The sequence below is a fragment of the Cuculus canorus genome, chromosome 3 (assembly GCF_017976375.1).
Source record: "Cuculus canorus isolate bCucCan1 chromosome 3, bCucCan1.pri, whole genome shotgun sequence".
In the NCBI taxonomy this organism is placed as follows: Eukaryota; Metazoa; Chordata; class Aves; order Cuculiformes; family Cuculidae; genus Cuculus; species Cuculus canorus.
Window position 1 is genome coordinate 102672452 of NC_071403.1, and position 18172 is coordinate 102690623.

General features: G+C 38.7%; 1 protein-coding gene across 3 annotated transcripts in view; it reads right to left on the minus strand.

Annotated features, from left to right (window-relative positions):
- BTBD9 (BTB domain containing 9) overlaps positions 1–18172 on the minus strand; it is a 124452-nt gene that overhangs the window by 15281 nt on the left and 90999 nt on the right. For all 3 annotated transcript variants that reach the window (XM_054061558.1, XM_054061557.1, XM_054061559.1), the window contains one exon: positions 3634–3712. In XM_054061558.1, coding sequence (XP_053917533.1) covers positions 3634–3712 — 79 coding nt within the window. The remainder of the gene's footprint in view (positions 1–3633; positions 3713–18172) is intronic.

Genomic DNA, 18172 nt, shown 5'->3' on the forward strand with positions numbered 1-18172 from the left:
AAGAGTAACCAATCTGAAATTAGAACTATGTTTAAAAGCCCCTTACTCTTCAGGGCTCTAAGAATTAAAAGTTGGAGGCAATTTTTCTCATAGGCCAATTTGCTAAATTTATGCAATGCGCCTCATTCTTTTTTAATAAAGAGATGAGAACTTTGAGAGCCTGGCATGAGAGCAAACAAGTCCGTCGATATGGATCAGTAACTCAAAAGGCCTTCTTCATGCATGTACAACACCTCTGGAAGCAGCTTCTAATTCTGTATTTCTAAGAACTCACTGATTAAGACTGAACTGTGCGCTGCAAAAGACAGTGTTTAACAGTGTTTAAAGAGGAAAAAAATATATTCCCTGTTCAGTTGATTGGTCAATTTCTCTCTCAAACTGTCTGCTAAGAAGTAATGTTGACATCTGGTGATGCATATGTTCGCAATAATTGCCCTAAAACTGGACATAAACAATGCTACTCGACAATTCTTCCAATGCTTAAGAACCAGAGACCCCATATGCTAAATATGATCAGAAATCCTTATTCCTAATACCATTAGAGTTGAGAAACTCTAATTAGCGAATGTGAAAGTACAACGTTTTGTGGTGAATTACATGTGTGGGGTGTAGACATGCATGCATACACACAGAAGCAGCAGCTTTTTGATGCCTCTTATAATCACATCATACAAGGTCCTCATCTCAAAGATTTACGAATATTCCAAATTTCACAGTGTAAATTGTTTCACTGAAGTCAGCTGTAAAATCTGGACTTCATCTGATACAATACACAACAATTATGAAAGACAGAAGTGCAAGCAAACAAAAACGCTCGATCAGTGAGTGATGACAGCAGACACGGTCAGCGCTGCAGCCAAGCGCTAGATCAAGGCAAAAAATATGCTCTGTGGAGTTAGGGAACACCCCAATAAGGAGCAAGGGGCAGGCGGCTCCTGGCTTTTGGTCCCAGCAGCTGCCATGTGGCAGCTGATGTGGAGGGGTAGTCCTGGAAGCAGCTGTGGGAGATTTAAATGGCCTCCAAGGAGTGCAGCAACCAGAGTGCTGCAACCAGGAGAGTGCAAATAGGGGTGGGCCTTGTCAGAATGGTAGGCTCGGCAGTTTGCACAAGCAGTTTTTGAAGGCAGGGTGTGCAGGGAAGGCACAATCTCCATCCTCAGGAGGTGAGTTCAGTCAGTGAGAGGGAGCCCAGCCATGGTGTCCACCCAGCGGGAGGCTGCGTCCTCTGCATCTGCCAGAAGGGATGCGTCAGCCCAGACTGAGCTGCCAGGAAAACACACAGCCGCCTCAGGCTGCAGAGGTGCCACCAGCTTGCACTGGAAACAGAGGGCAGCAGGGGCAACAGCTGTGTGAGGTGTGAGCAGGTGGAAGATCTCCTCAGCCTGGTGGCAGAGCTGCGAGAGGAAGCAGAGAGGCTAAGGAGCATCAGGGAGTCTGATCAAGAGATAGACTGGTGAAAACACACTGGTGAAACACACAACCAGAAAAGGAAGGTTAAAGACAGCGTACCCCCACTGATGGCTGAAAATGGTGACCTTGTATCAACAGACGGGGACAAGGCTGGGGTACTTAACAACTTTTTTGCCTCAGTCTTCAGCAACAACCACTATCCTCACCCCTCCTGGGTCAACGGACAATAAGATGGGGACCAGAGGGGTAAAGACTCTCCCACTGTAGAGGACAATCAGGTTTGTGACCACCTGAGGAACCTGAACATTCATAAGTCTACAGGACCTGACGAGATGCATCCCAGAGGCCTGAGGGAATTGGCCAATGTGCTTGCCAAGCCACCTCCATGATATCTGAAAAGTCATGGCAGTCAGGAGAAATTCCTGGTGACTGGAAGGAGGGTAACATTGCGCCTGCCTTTAAAAAGGGTAGGAAAGATGACCCTGGGAACTACCAACCTGTCAGCCTCACCTCGGTGCCTGGGAAGATCACGGAACAGATCCTCCTAGAAGCTATGCTAAAGCACATGGAGGATGGGGAGGTGATCAGTGACAGCCAGCATGGCTTCACCAGTGGCAAGTCCTATATGATCAACCTACTGGCATTTTATGATGGGGTATCCACAGCAGTGGACACAGGAAAACCAATGGACGTAATCATCTGGACTTCTGTAAAGCCTTTGACACGGTCCCCTACAACATCCTTCTCTCTAAATTGGAGAGAGATGGATTTGACGGGTGGACTGTTCAGTGGATAAGGACTTGGTTGGATGGTCGTATTCAGAGAGTAGTGGTCAATGGCTTGATGTCCAGATAGAGATCCATGACAAGTGGTGTCCCTCAGGGGTCCGTACCAGGATCGGTGCTGTTCAATCATCAATGATATTGACAGCAAGATCGAGTACATCCTCAGCAAATCTGCAGATGACACCAAGCTGAGTGATGCAGTTGCCACAATGGAAGGACAGGATATCATCCAGAGGAACCTGGATAAGCTGAAGAAGTGGGCCTGTGAGAAACTCATGAGGTTCTACAAAGCCAAGTGCAAGGCCCTACAGCTGGGTCAGGGCAATCTACAGTTTCAGTACAGGACGAGGAATGATATGATTGAGAGCAGCCCTGCAGAGAAGAACTTGGGGATGCTGATTGATGATAATCTTGACATGAGCTGGCAATGCGTGCTCGCAGCCCCAAAGGCCAACTATATCCTGGGCTGCATCAAAAGAAGCGTGGCCAGCAGGTCGAGAGAGGTGATTCTGCCCCTCTATTCCTCTCTTGTGAGGCCTCATCTGGAGTAGCGTGTCCAGTTCTGGAATCCTCAATGTAAGAAGGATATGAAGCTGTTGGAATGGGTCCAGAGGAGGGCTATGAAGATGATCGTGGGGCTTAAGCACCTCCTGTATGTGGACAGCCTGAGAGAGTTGGGCTCTCTCAGGTTGTCCAGGGAAGCTGTGGATGCCCACTCCCTGGAAGTGTTCAAGGCCAGGCTGGATGAGGCCTTGAGCAGCCTGGTCTGGTGGAAGGTGTTCCTGCCTATGGTAGGGGGGTTGGAGTTAGATGGTCTTCAAGGTCCCTTCCAACTCAAAGCATTCTATGATTCTATATTGCAATTAGTCAGTTAGGGTGACAAAATGAATTAAAAAAAATCTCTTGGTTTGGTCACTACTGGTTAACTGACTCACCAGGTATGAAAATTAATTATAAGAGTATCTTACACAAGTAAGATTTCTTAGGAAGAATGATATTTTTCTTATGTTTTATTTATCAGAAAGATAACAGAAAGGTGGTAATACCAAGTAATCAGAGACTTTACACTTTTCTCTCGTGCACTGAAACAGTATTTTGAACATTCACCAAAATAAGGAATAATTTAAACCCAAACCTGATAGGAATGTTTGATGGGACTGTGAAAGTTCAAAATCAGAAGCAGTTTACTGTACTTTGTAAAAAACTCAAATTATCCCTCACAGTGGCAACAGACCTCCTACTCTGTGGAGTCTTGGAAGACAGTAACACAGTTCACAAATAATCAATTAAGAAATGCATTCATTCTTATTTTGCCAGATTGCCAGAGCAAGAAGAATATGGTACATTTTAGAAGGCACTATCAATTTCATTGTAAGATACACAAAACTGTACTGATGTATATTCATGAAAAATATAGGTTTTCTTAGAAGTTCCTTACCTCATTAGCTGTGTTGTGAGTTCCAACTATTCTGATAAAAGATGCAGGCTGTTTATCAAAAGTGATCGTTTGCCAGGATCTACAAAGAAGTCCAGAAAGGCATACAAATATTAAACACTGTCACAACAGCTTGCAGTTAAATATACCGAGAATCTGTTCAAGTGACAGTACACACTATTAATGCTTAATAGGACAAACAGAGAAACACTTTTTATCGCTTGAATTTCCAGCTTTCCTTGCTCATTTTTAAGTGCCTTGACTCTGCTTACGTGTTTCCATACATACCTTGTACTACTATAATTCATACGCAGGGATAATACTCAAACTATTGCTGAAAGTTAAGAGAATGTTAGTGGAAGAAAAGAAAAAAGCCCTAAATCAAAGTCTAAAATCCTCGACTAATATAGACTATATTAGATAAAAGATCGGAAAAATAAAAGTAAACACATTCATCTGTTGACTACTCATGAGAAATCATCAGAGCTTGATTAAAGAAAACTGCAGCTCTACAGAGAAAAATCCACCCCAAACCTCACATAATCTCCTCCTACTTTAAGTGGAGCAGTGAAGGCAGAGAAGCCAAGTTTCCCCTGTGTGGGCCAAGGTCCTTCCAGTAAATTACAGAAGTCATAAAGCATTCTTCACAGTTCAGGTTTTGAGGATCTCCCCAGTCTGACAAAGGCAGTGAGGTGAACAGATCACCACACCAAAGTGCAAGTGTAACTTCTTGGGCTAGACTCAGAAGACTAAAGGTAGATTTGGACCATTGTAATCTTCCTTCCTCATTCATACTCTTCTGATCTGGGCGAGGTACAATGCCTCAAGTAGCCTAATGAACAGCAGGTGAAGGACCCAAAATTCCTATGACACCTTTTGCCTACAACACACTGGCAGTAAAGCAGAAGAAGCTAAAAAGAACACCAGGAACTAGAGGTTTCAGTTTGACGACATTATTCCACTACACCAGATTACTACTTAAGCACAGTAGAATTCATATAACTTTTATTCATAAAACATGAAAACTAGACACAGAATTTAACTGTGTCTCAAAGTTAGACTCTATTACAGAAGGCTTCAACGATAAAATTCAGTTAAGTACAACTTGATTAACTCACTAGAAGAAAAACATTGGATATTTTTCCTGAATATGTTCAGAATACCACCACAAGTGTTCATAGGAAAAATAAAGGACCAAAGCAAAACTTGAATAAAATACCACTTGCCACCAGTGTACCAACAACTTGGCTGGTAACCATTTGCCAGGGACTTGAATTTTCCCTTAGCAGGAAAACCTTGTCACAAACATAGCATTTCTGTGTTTAATTTAGTCAATTATTACTTTTATCACTGCTGTTAGGTTATATTTGCTTAAAGAAGATTATGAGCCCAATCAAGACTCAATTTCAAGTAGTTTACATCCATTACTTCATGCAGTAATACCAGTAATCAGAGTTACTTATCATAACAGAAAGTTGAGATCTGTCTCAAGTCTCAGAGGTACAGCAGTTATCTATCTATCAGTATCGTTTATTTATATTCCTTAAGTAGCCATGTCCTTCTTATTTTAAAGCTCAGGTTATTTCTTCAAGCTCTAAATAAAATATAAAATGAGAACAGACTATTTTGTTGACTGTCTCAAGATCTGAAAGACTGCTATGATTTAAATATTTTTGCCTTTAAATGGAATAATTCTTGAGTTTCCTTCTCATATTACTTTAGTACAGCCAAATCAGTCAATCTAGTTAATAGACAAATGTTATTTGTTAACTTGAAGGCCAGACTGGATGGGGCCTTGGGCAGCCTGATTTAGTGGGACGTCCCTGCCCATGGCAGGGGGTTGGAACTAGATGATCTTTAAGGTCCCTTCCAACCCAAACTATTCTATGATTCTATGAAGTAAAGAGTCCCAAAGATGAGCATTTGGGACAATCAAAAGACTCCAAGACTACTTCTCTTAACACTGACATAGTTTGCATTATGCATATGCTTTTACATTTACACACATCCACTTTATGCAAGGAGAGTGATGATGTGAAAAACTGATGTATCTTTTTAGCAATTTGAAAAATATTCTAAAGCCATTCTAAATACAAGAGTTTAAAATCCTAAAGAAGGTATGAAGTACAGCCTATGCCTTTGTGGCCTTTAAGGTAGAGCTTGTGTTCTGTGAGAAGAAAATAGGTTAATTTGGGATCCTAGAAGAGAACACATATGGGTCTGTATTTATTCACAGTACTTCTGAGCACTGGTCAAATACACACTGCAGGAGTTCAGTGAAGACTCTCCAAAGATGTCAGCAAATGCCATTGTCTGTTGTATAAAGTGACAACAACAAAGATGACACATCTGTTCAGGAATACAGCTGAAGAACATGACAGATATTAAGAGAGGTTGAATAAAAGGCTTCTGAAGGTGTACCTGCCCTCTTTTTGCAGCTTTTGCCGATATAAAAAAGTTCAGTAAGACTTCTATTTATGTATCTAGCCATAACAATTGTTCAGTGGTGCTCCTTGATTAAATCAAAGACATTATAGGTAAGTTAAGTTTCGTTTTAATCGTCTTCTTTTACTAGTAATCTCTTCTGGTACTATTGTAATAATTTCTGTTTTTCTAAATAAATTTTATTTTGCAAATTATTGTGTAGTCATGCCATTTCTGTAGTCATGTCATGCATATGTGCTTATTTCACGCTGCCTTCAAAAGAACTGGTCTTTCTATTCTCAAAATTGCTTTTGATGGTCTTTATAAAAATTTCCTCCAAACTTTATATATAGCTTTGTTATTGATTCATATACAATTCACTGTATCCCAAGAACAGTAGCATTCGAACATATCATAAGCACCTCATTTTTGGTCTAGGATTAGATACTTCTGTGTAATAGATGCCATTTCTTCACCTTTACTCCAAACACAAAAGGCAAACAAATCTTTCAAGTTGGTGACAATACTTTCACCTTCTTTACCTAGGACAGGGTCATAAAGGATGAATATAAGAACTTGGTGACATTGCCGTCTTTGGATTTTCTGCATCTCTATACTCTTTAATAATGACGCTATGACAAATTGATTTTTCAGAGTTTAGCTTTTTTAAATAGTCAGGAAGCACTGATCCTTTTTAATTTTGTCACACCTGTCTTGCACTACTTTAAGCTGAGGTTTACACCTCCAAGTCTCAGGACTAGTAACCTACTCAGATTTATACCAAGATCCTCAAGACGAAATGCAGTACTACAAGTTGTTTGGCTAGCAAAGGTCCCCTGATACCAGAGCTCCATTTTTCAAAGGAAATTAGCCTTGTTACAGTCCTATGGTGTTTTATTTAACACTCTACATCTCACCTCAGCCACCCGACTCCCCTAAGGAGATGCAGTAATTGATGATTAGCATTCCAAAGCCATGCTTGCATCCTGTGAGCCTGTCATATTTAATTACATTTTAACTATATTCGGCTTCTATAATGGCCTGAACATAATTTAGATAATTATCTTTTGCTCTCTTATTCTCTGACTCTGCCTGTCTCACCCAGAGCTCCCTGCAATGAAAACCACTTTCTCTGCACAAATGTATAAACAGACTCTTGGGCCGAGTGCTTTCATCTCTCCAACAGCAACAGCTGTCACTGAAAACTCAATGGCTTTGTGCATCCCACAATCTCTTCACCATATTCTATTCAGAGGAATAAGAAAATTATTAGAAACCTCTCCACTTTCATGTTTCTTGCTATCTTTTTTTTTATTAGGCTATTGAAAGAAGAATGCAAGAAATACTGATGTCCAGGTAAATTATAACAATAGCTTGTTATTGCTTAAGTTATCTATAGCTTGAAAATAACAATTCACCTCTTCGATAATTCAATGGATTTTCTCAGCATCTGTAAGCCTTGCCTCTAGTTATTTCGATGAAAAACTGCTATCTTTCTAAAGAATTATTACATATAATAGGATATAAATAGTGATCCTTCCTTGTGATTTCCTTTTCTTCCAGAAAGAACAAATTAAGAAAGAAGTGGAAGCTTATCTTTTATTGAGGTTTTCTAACAAGCCACTGGCTCTATAGAACACCACCCCACTGTGGGATCACCAGAGCAGCACTAATTATAGCTGAAATCAAGCTCAGGCCACATATGTAAGATGCAAGTGAAAGCTGTGACATATAACTAACATTCATCAAGCTGTAATAACCACATCACATTCATATCATGGCTTGCTTCAGGCTAAGCATGTACATTTCGTGTCTGCACACTGTGCTTCCTCACTTTCCAAGGTGACGTCCAACCTCAATTTTTTGTTCCTCACTCCAAGAAGAAAAGCAAAGCAGAATTGGAAGCAAATGTAGAAATGAACAACACACCGAAAAATTTCAATTACCAGCAAGTAACCTCCATTTTGCCTCTTACTGCTTCTCCACATATGCTTTCTTCTATAGCAAGTGACAAACCACTTATTAGTTTATTTGGATGTGGACTTCTTCAACTGTGGCTACATAATTTTTAGTGAAATATAGCATTCATTATGACGAACAGTGAGGAGGTATTTGCAAAAGCAGACAAAAGGAAAAGAAGAGTTGTGTTGTCTTTCAACACAACTGTCATCAGCCTGGTGAATGTACTGATGTAAACAAGACAGTAAGTAACTAGCATGAGATGCTGCCAAATAAAAACTTGTGTGCACACATAAGAGAAGCCAACTGAGACCGCAGTATGTTCTGCATAATATGTCTTGCACCCTTTGTTTTATTAATGAATACCATATCAACCTCTACTATGGAGCACCCACAAAATAAACAAAGAAGCATGTACTAAAAATGCTATAACAGTTATTGTTATATAGACATTTTTCTTTTTAAAAAAGTCAAAAAAATTCTACAGCTACCTTATAAATTGCCTATAAAAATATATGTTTTCCATCATAACAATACTAAACAATAAAGCAAAGTAAAACTTCTCCTGTTAAAGCTATAATTTAACATACTAATTCAGAGTAAGACTCGTAAAGCACAGAAGTCAAACTGGGTACCTGGCTCAGCCTTCCCTTTTCCATCCAGCCTCCCAAGCTACTCAGGGGGAAGATAGAGTATGAGAAAGAAAAGGTCATTACATTTTGGCTTTTGAATTATAGTCAAATTAAATACAGTTCTACCCTGGATCTACCCCAACTGAAAACAGAGAACTAAAGCTGAGTTTCCACCTGTTCTTCTGTCACCCCTCACAGCACTTTCTCAAAGATATCCTGTTGAACGTAATCAGTACCTCCCACCAGTACAAACAAATTACCTGTCCTCTGTACAAACACTTTACTGAACTGCTATAAACATTTTATTGTATATGATTTAATGTCAAAATCAAATGTGATGTTGATAAAGCAGACCTCTATTAAATAAAAAATCTGACATAAAATAAGTTTAATGATGTCTATACCAAGTTTCTGACACAGAATCATAGAATAGTTTGGGTTGGAAGCGACCTTAAAGATATCTAGTTCCAGACCTCCTGCCCGTATGGGCAGGGATACCTGCCCCTAGACCAGGCTGCCCAAGGCCCCATCCAACCTGGCCTTGAACACTTCCAGGGAGGGGGCATCCACAACTTCCCTGGGCAACCTGTTCCAGTACCTCACAACCTTCATTGTGAAGAGTTTCTTCCTAATGGCTAATCTATATCTTCCTCCATCCAATTTCAAGCCATCCCCCTTGTCCTATCACTACATGCCCTTGTACAAAGTCTCTTTCCAGCTTTTTCGTAGGCCCCTTTCAGGTACTGGAAAGCCAGTATAAGGTCTCCCTGTAGCCTTCTCTTCTCCAGGCTGAACAACCCCAACTCTCTCAGCTTCTCTCACAGCAGAGGCGCTTCAGCCCTCTGATCATCTCCATAGCCCTCCTCTGGACCTGTTCCAATAGTTCCATATCCACTGCATGTTGAGGATTCCAGAACTGGACACAATATTCCAGGTGGGGTCTCACAAGGGCAAAGTAGAGTGTGAGAACCACCTCCCTCAACTAGTCACGCTTCTTTTCCAGCCCAGAATACCGTTGGCCTTTAGCACTTTTGAGAGCACACTGCTGGCTCGTGTCAAGCTTCTCATCAATTGGTACCTGCTCTGTAGGGCTGCTCTCATTCGTGTTTTCCCTTCTAAGGTAAAAGATTTCCTACAGTAATCCCTGCTTTCACAGCCTCATTACTGACATTTCTGCTGGTTTATAAAAAACTACTACATAAAGAAAAAGTTAAAATATACTCAAACTGAGCAAACTGAATGTAGTAATTACTTTCCCAACCATATATAGTAACCAATTTCCAAATATATCCACATGCCAAAGTAGGTATCCAGTAGCATTTTTGTACTGCATAAGCCATGTACTCATATAATTTAGCTGGCTCACACTTTTTTTTTTCAGTTTCAACAGGTTGTCTTTCTGTACATTGAGAAATATAGTTTATATTTAAAAATCTTACACAAAATGAACTTAATAGTAATTTGCTGGCAACTGCCTGGTAGAAGGTCATGAGCCAAATTTCTATGCCATGTCAAGAATTGTGCATGTAGTATTTATACATACATCCTTGGGGGATGGCTGTGGTGGCGGATAAAGGTTGTGAACTTCAGTAACTTGACCTATGAGTGCACCTTGCTTATGTTTATTTGTGTACACCAGAGCATACAAGAAGAAGACAAGCACGCACAACCCTACAGTTTGAATTGATTTTGTTGTGCTTACTCATTACCAGTTGTCACTGCTCCTGATGTTCATGTAGATAGCAAAGATATGAAAAGCCATCCAACATATGAACATATCCAGTAATACAACTTTTGGGCTGCTTTTAGCTTTGAAGCCTTTTTCCCCTCATAATCCTACAACAGACTGTAAGCCATTTTTATTAAGTAACTTTTCATTCAAATGGAATAGTTGATTAACAGCAAATATATAAACAATATTTTTAGCTATCTGAGATAGAATCATGCTCCCTATTAATCAGTTCCTTTGTAGCCTGTAGACTAACACTGTATTTATTGCACTTCTCTCTGAGATTCCCTTGGGCGTGATTTCATGGCCCACTTGTAAAAACTTCACATTTATAGCAACCGCCCTTCTATTACTGTCGATAACACCTAATTGACATGTCAAACCTCCAAGGAACGCAATAAATTGAAGCACAGTCTCTAAGAAGAATAAAACAGAGAAAAAAGTAAATCAGCATGTGCCTCCTTATAGCAGCAATACAAACATACTGAGTTTTGCTAATGGAAAGGAGGAAAACCGTAACCCTTTCTGCTACCTCACTGAATTACCTATTAACCTCAAGGTCAGAAAACAAAGCCTTGCAGCCACACACTGAAACTCACCTAGAAAAACAAACTGAACCTGCATCCATGAATGCAGTAATTTTAGACATGAGACTAAAGTGAACTAAGACAGACAAAAATAACGACAATAACTTTTGTTACCATGTTATAAAACAGAGAAAAGGTAGCACCCTTCCTACTAGCTTCTGACAAACTAAACTTTAGTATTTAATTCAGAAATCTGTACCTCAAAAATCAGATAGACAAACTAAAGAGAGCCAAGAAAAACTCATAAATATCATTTTAACAACAGAGAAACACGACTGGTGATGAGAGAGCACAGAAAAGCAAAACCTGTTGAAGTAGCAACCAAGGTAACAGAAAAAAGGCAGAATAGTCTAATGTGTGTGTATAATGGGTGAAGTGTATGAAATCTTCCAGAAAGAAAAATTAGTTTGTAGGGATATAAGAAAAATAATGGAATTAAATTAGTTGACATCATGTTCAGTACTAGCATTGAGAAGAAAAATTCTTACTGTGGGAACTCAAGTGTGACAGAAAAGCAAAAATCACCATCCCTTCAAGTATATGAAACAAACTGACAGAGCATTACTCTAAAAAAAAAAATTACATACCATATGGTACAGAAATCCCCAAAGGATGAACACAAAGATATAATAATTTTTCCATTTTGTAATTCATGGATATAATCTGTACTGGTAAAAACATTACTGTGAATAAATCAATGGGTTAACACTGCATATGTCTCAAGCCAGGTTATTTGTAACACTAAAGACCATGCCTGTTTTGGCCAGCATAAGCAAATGTGTACTTCTTAGAGTTTTAATGAAATTATATCCTAAATTTCAACAATCTAATTAGGACAAATGTCTAGAAAGAAAGCAGAACACCACATTTGGCTTAAGCTGCGTTAACATCTCACTGTGCTCCTGACTATCCAAGGAGATGTCAACAGTTGCTGTATTTAATGGCTTTGCCCATAAGAAAGGGCTGCAGACCAAACAGTAATTTAGCACCTAGTTCATGAACATTCAGGCATCTCCTGTTTATTGGGTTATTAGATGACCTTATACAACAATCCATTTCAAAGTAAACAAACATAACCACAAAATGAGCTGAAGGATCAGGCAATTCCTTTCTTATCTCAAGCAGATAAACAGGCCAGTTTCACAGAAGACACATAATTTGGATAACTTTTTGAAGTATTACTGTTTATAAAGGTTCTGAGAACGTGCAGGTGTGTGGGTGCCTGCATACATGTGGGTACGTACACCATACACAGACACTTTCAAAAGAGAGAATATTAGGACTTGGTGAAGGCAATCCAATGCACTGCAAATCCAATGCACTACAAATTTGTTCCTGTGCTGACTGGAAAAACAAAACAAAACAAACAACTTGGCTTAACAGGATGCAAGAGAGGAGTAGTAGTCCCCTCAGAGTAAGAAAATTAGGATTTCTGTTGCTTTGAGTAGAGTTGGCAAGAGTTGCTAAGGAGATCTCTGAAGAAAACAGGCTTTTCCAGAATTGTTTAATGTTGTAGGTCAAACTGAGACCCAAATGTTTATGGGGGGAAATATTAAAGTATTCCTAGTCTGTATGAGCAATCAGACACAGAAGGAGGATGACAGAATTTACAAGTATCTAAGAGGGAAAAGATATGCTGAAGTAAGGCTGAACATTGGCATAATGTTAAAAGAGGAATAAACCTACTAGGAAAAGTTGTCCACGCTGTTGAAGTGCTTCTCTATGGAAAATAACAGAAGGTCAGACAGGTTGTATATTTAAGCAAGGTGGACCACTGAAAACAATCGTGTTTGTTGTAAAAAACAGCAACAAGCGAGATTCTGACTACGCTTTGTTTTATAAGACAAAATGCATGTTTACTCAGAAAGCAAAATTTAATTCTAGGAAAGCATTATCTCTAAGGTTTAAAAGACGCGGTGATAATTTCCCATCATCTTCATGTTTAGCCTGCATCTCCAAAGTACGGTTATGTACTGACAGAATATGCAATGTGTAGCCGCTACTGATCTGCTTTAATATTAAAAGGTGATCACAATACGATCAAGCAAAATATAGCTACCTAGTCATGCCGTAACTCTCAAGGAATACCATGCATTTCTTGAACCTCTATACCATAAGGAACACTTATGGGCCCAGTACGTTGCTGCAGAAATAGGCTGTTCAGGCATCCATCTCACTGCCACAAAATCTTACATTCTTCAATCTCAGCAAGCATTTCCTTATGATTATCTTTTTAGATTTTTTTTTTCAGCACCCTTAGACTTCTCAAAAGGCCTCAAGGTTTCACTTTTCACTAAGACCCACAGTGTCTATATTATCTGATTTCCCTTTTAGCCTGGCAGAGATAACAGATTAAGTCAAGAAGAAAGGGTACAAAGAGGACAAAGTTTTACAATTTATCTCCGGAATAAGAATGTATAGATCAGGTCTTGGAGCTTCAGTATCCAGGTATGTCCCCTACCTACAATACACATAACTTATTTATTAACTTAATAAGAATTAGGTTCTACAAAACCTAATTCATTAACACTGGTGAAGTATTTTTAGCTGTTTTGATGGCACCTGTTCAAAACAGGCATGGTACCATGTTCAAGTAAAGCAATAAATAATCAAGTGAAGTTGAGAATAAGGATGTTTTAAAATAGAACATAGGGAATGTGTTGTCAGGATGAAGAAGTCTGAATGCTTCTATAATTTGTTCCCTGGGCTCAGAGAAACATAACTCTGTTTTGAATTTCAGTGTTTGTGTAGATCTATCCTAACAACAAGCAGTAACAACAATATTACAATACATAACGTTACCTTGGGTTCTGGTGTGTTCCTCCCTCACACTCCTCAACAAACATAGTACACACTAAACAATGCTGTATCTTGGCCATACTAAACATAAAAAAGAAAATGGACTGAAAACATCCATGGACATCGAGGTGTATGTGAAGCTACCCAACGCATACGTGAAATATGCAACAAAAATGGTTCAAGTCTCAGAATGACAGATTTACCTAAAACGAAGTGCATGTAAAGTACTTTGTGAGAGAGTTTAAAGGAAAATAATGTTGTCATTATGAAAAAGAAGTAAAATTACAACCAAAACACCTATTGAAAAGCTCTAGAAACTGGGTGCTCCAACAAAATCTCAAACAAATAGTGCAAAAAAGTCTTCACTCTATTGCTCCATGAACGCTGAATGAGAAAAGTTGCTGTGTCAGAAGGAAAGGCAGAGCTGAGCACTATGCATGGAAATAATGCCAACATCACATCTGATTACCAAAACCATGACTTTGCAGTGATAACGTCTAAATTAAATGTGACTAATGTATGCAAATCTGACAAACCAACTGTAAAAGTACGTTGGATTAATATGTTTTTTAAAAGTCACAGGCACCAAAACAGAAGGCAAGAAATCTACAGGAAGACCAGACAGATAAATGTCAACAACAGCTTGAGATGAAAACACCATGATATGTCATTGTGGTGATTTACAAGACTTACAAGGTAGCAAAAAAAAAAAAATCAGTGATTCTGGCAGCAGCAGGCCTTGCTCAGACTCAGCTGGGATAAGTAGTTGCAAAGATAAATATAGAGATGAATGAAAGGCTATAGTGCAGAATATGCCAGTACAATACAGAAAAAAATCCCTGCTTGGTCAAACCGACAAACAAACACCAATCCAAAAGGCAAAGCTATTGGGAAGTTTAATTTCTATTTAAACCTCAATGTTATAATAAATAATACTAGTTATAAAATAATTATAATCATGTATAATAATAATTAGTGAAAGAAAATGAGTGTTTGCTTTGATTTTTATTTTAAATAGAAGACTATGCAACAGATATTTTGCATACCCCTAATTAGCATTATTTCTTTTGAAAAAAATTCAAAGCCAGAAAGTGCTCACAAATGTTTTCAAACTGAATTTATAACCATGAAAAGTCAAGAAAAGCTTGATGCTATTTATTCAAGAGAAGTACAAAACCAAGGCTTACTGTAAAGCACGATCAACGGAACAGCGTAAGCACCTTATGCATTCCTGGAAGAGTAAAGCATGTTCTTTACTTCAGGATTTATATTACTGTTTGAAATGCTTAAAAAAACCCCCAAACATAACACCAAAAACCAGCTACAGAGAACAGGAATTCAGTAATGCAGAAAGCAAGTTACCCACTCCTAGGAAATACTGTGGGTTTGGAGAACTCTCTAGGATGTCACTTTTGTTCGCTGTTTAAAGTTCTCCTTCTGCTTGCTCCCTCGAACCCAGAACAGAACAAATGTGATTCAGTTTCATCAGCACAGCTTGGCTCTTCGCAGAAATTTTCTTTTATGAAGCTATTTGTATATATCAATGACACACTTTTGGATAATTATTATTTCAAGCTTCCCTCATCCCCTCACTACAACATATTTTTTCTAGATAATGTATTATAAAGTAATAAAACATACATCTATTTATAGTGTTAGCGTAACCATTTTTACAGGCGTCCAAAGAGGCATTCAAGTCTTCGATGGCATGCGAGAAAAAATCAATACCTAAAAGAAACAGATACTCATACTGTGGGTATTATTTTGTATCGCTTATTTTCTCTGAGGCAAAACTGAGATGACATTTAAACTGACGTCAGAGTCACTGCGATGTTTTCTTCATTCTCCTCACAGCACTGTACATGAAGAGGAGCTGAGAACACGTCAGGTGCCTGACAAAGCAGGGCAAAGCAAAATGCATATGGCACGTGCAGAACGGCAGTGAGTGAGTGTATGGCAAAACACTCAAGGAAGACCAACACAGTGCAGTTTGCAATTCCCTGCCACTCTGTTCAAGGCTCATTCAAAAGATGCGTAAATATTTGTGGCTGCAAAGCAACAATGAGGAACTGAAAGCAGAAGTGGAAGAAAAGAAAAGACAAATGATTTGAAAACCTTCTTGTGATCCTGAAGCACCATTAAGAAACATAATTTAAAAGAAGCTAGATCTTTTTACAATCAAAGTAGACTCAGCTAAAATAAAAGCTAGCAAATGAAATGCTAGATGCAGAGTTTTCATACTTCTGAGAGACTCCTAAAGCTCTCAAATGGAACACAAACCTGGTTTCTCTCTGTGAAATCTTAATTCTTCGTGCTTAATAAGGCAGGTCTCTGAAGCTGGAGCCTCTTTCTTCTTTTGCTTTGTTACAATCTTTCAAAATGTGAGCATAAACAAAAGGAAAAATACGTACTTCGATGCCTCTATCGTTCAGGGCTTTTAATCTCAGTAATTACAAAAAATGACCCTTTATATCTGTCTGACTTGCTCCAGGAGGTATCACTAGCGGCATAATGAACAGATTAATGAGAACCCTCAGTTGATTTTTGCAAAGTAAGACTTGAAATTGAGCTTAGCAATGTAGCAATTTCTCAGACATCTTGCTTGAATATATTTCATCTTTGTATTGCATCAGTGTACCTACACTGAGCATGGCAACTCTCAGACAGGCATTCAGATTTCAGAGTTGCTGTGAAATTTGCTTCACATAAAATAGGATGAACTGGGGTCAAAACGTACTCTGTTTGACAGAGGAGGTACAAGAACAGTTCTGTGAAATTAACTTCATGTAAAATACGCTGAAGTGTGGTCAAAATACCCTGTTTGACACAACAGGTACAAGGAGCAGTTCCTTTTACCTGTTCCAACCCATCAATTGGGAGCTCAGGTGTGAGACAGAATTACAAAGAGAAGGAAAAACATTATTTTCTCATTCTAGGGATAGCAGATGCATGCAATACTAATGGGAAGCAACAGGAAAAGTGATGTGAGCATGCAGGCAGTTAGAAGGAAAAGAGGTCTGACAAACATTCGGAATGTTTTATTATGAGAGAGAACAGCGCTATGAAAGTGGTTAAGGGGAAGAATGATGGATGAAAATGGATGTGAGAGAATTCTAGAGATGGGATCACAGACCAAAGTGGAGGAACTAGAGGACAGGAGGAAAATGCTGCTATGTTCGTAGCCAAGTATAAGACACTACACGTATGAGTATGTAACACGCCATGTGTAGTCATGAGGAAAGGTATTGACACACTTCAAATATTACCTCTACAGCAAAATAACCAACTCATGATAAATATTATCCAGGTTTCACAGAATTATATGCAGAAAAAAAATCCAAAATTGAGTTGCCACTAACACTGTGTAAAGCAAAGTATTTTTTGCTCACTTGAAGTCCTTAGAACATAGAAAACACAGTCCTGTACATCCAGAAAACAGTTTAGAGCTGTTAAGTGCATTACTGAGATCTTTAGATGTTCTTTATCTGTGATTTATTATCGAAGGAAATATTGCAGTGCCTGAAAACTGAAAATGCACATAGTACACTAAAGGATAGAAATACGAAGCACTGGACAAGAGCTGTAAGCATCAAGGTTAACAGCTATTATATAATAGAAAGATAATAAGCAATGGAAATGTGAAATTAAGTTGGGAAGTTTCTAAACATTTATCAGAACAACAGTATACTCTGAATAACAAACAGAAGTCCAGCAGGGGGGAAAAAGAACTATGTTATAAACCTCTAAAAATGAAGTCATGCCCTCCACAAGAAAATCATAAAACTGTCCCAAATCAGCCACAGAGACAGTTGATACCAATGGCCTTAGCACAGCCCATCTGTAAACAATATTCATTGTCTCTCAAATTCTATCAGAGTATTTTTTCCTACTAGGGAACTGAACATAGTACATCTGTTGCCAATGGATTAGACCCGTTTCACAATAACTACAAAAGAGAGCTTTAAAGAACGATATTGAGCTGATATCTGTCATGATAGCCCGTTTCATATTTGTCTTTATAGGGTTTATTTTATCAAAAGTGCCATTAACTCCAAGGTCTGTCTCCTACTGGCCTTTGGTATCTTCTGTTTTTCATTTGACTTTCAGACTCTTTGTCAGCAAATTCTCCTAACAAGTGCAGGTTTCTTGTTCAACACTAACAGGCTCAAGCTCATTTATCATAAATGTTTTAAAAAACTGGAACAGGACATGGCTGTTTTTCATTACTGTCATACTGCGTAGAGAAAAACAGCTTATTGTGGAAAGGTAAAAGAAATAGCCTCCATAGAGCATTTGAAAATTGACAATTACACAACTGGTATGCATTAATTGGCTCCCACCTGGGGAGGGTATGCAAGCTTCCCCTGTGAAGATAACAGATATCCAGTTTCTGTCTTCAGCCTTTTAAAACT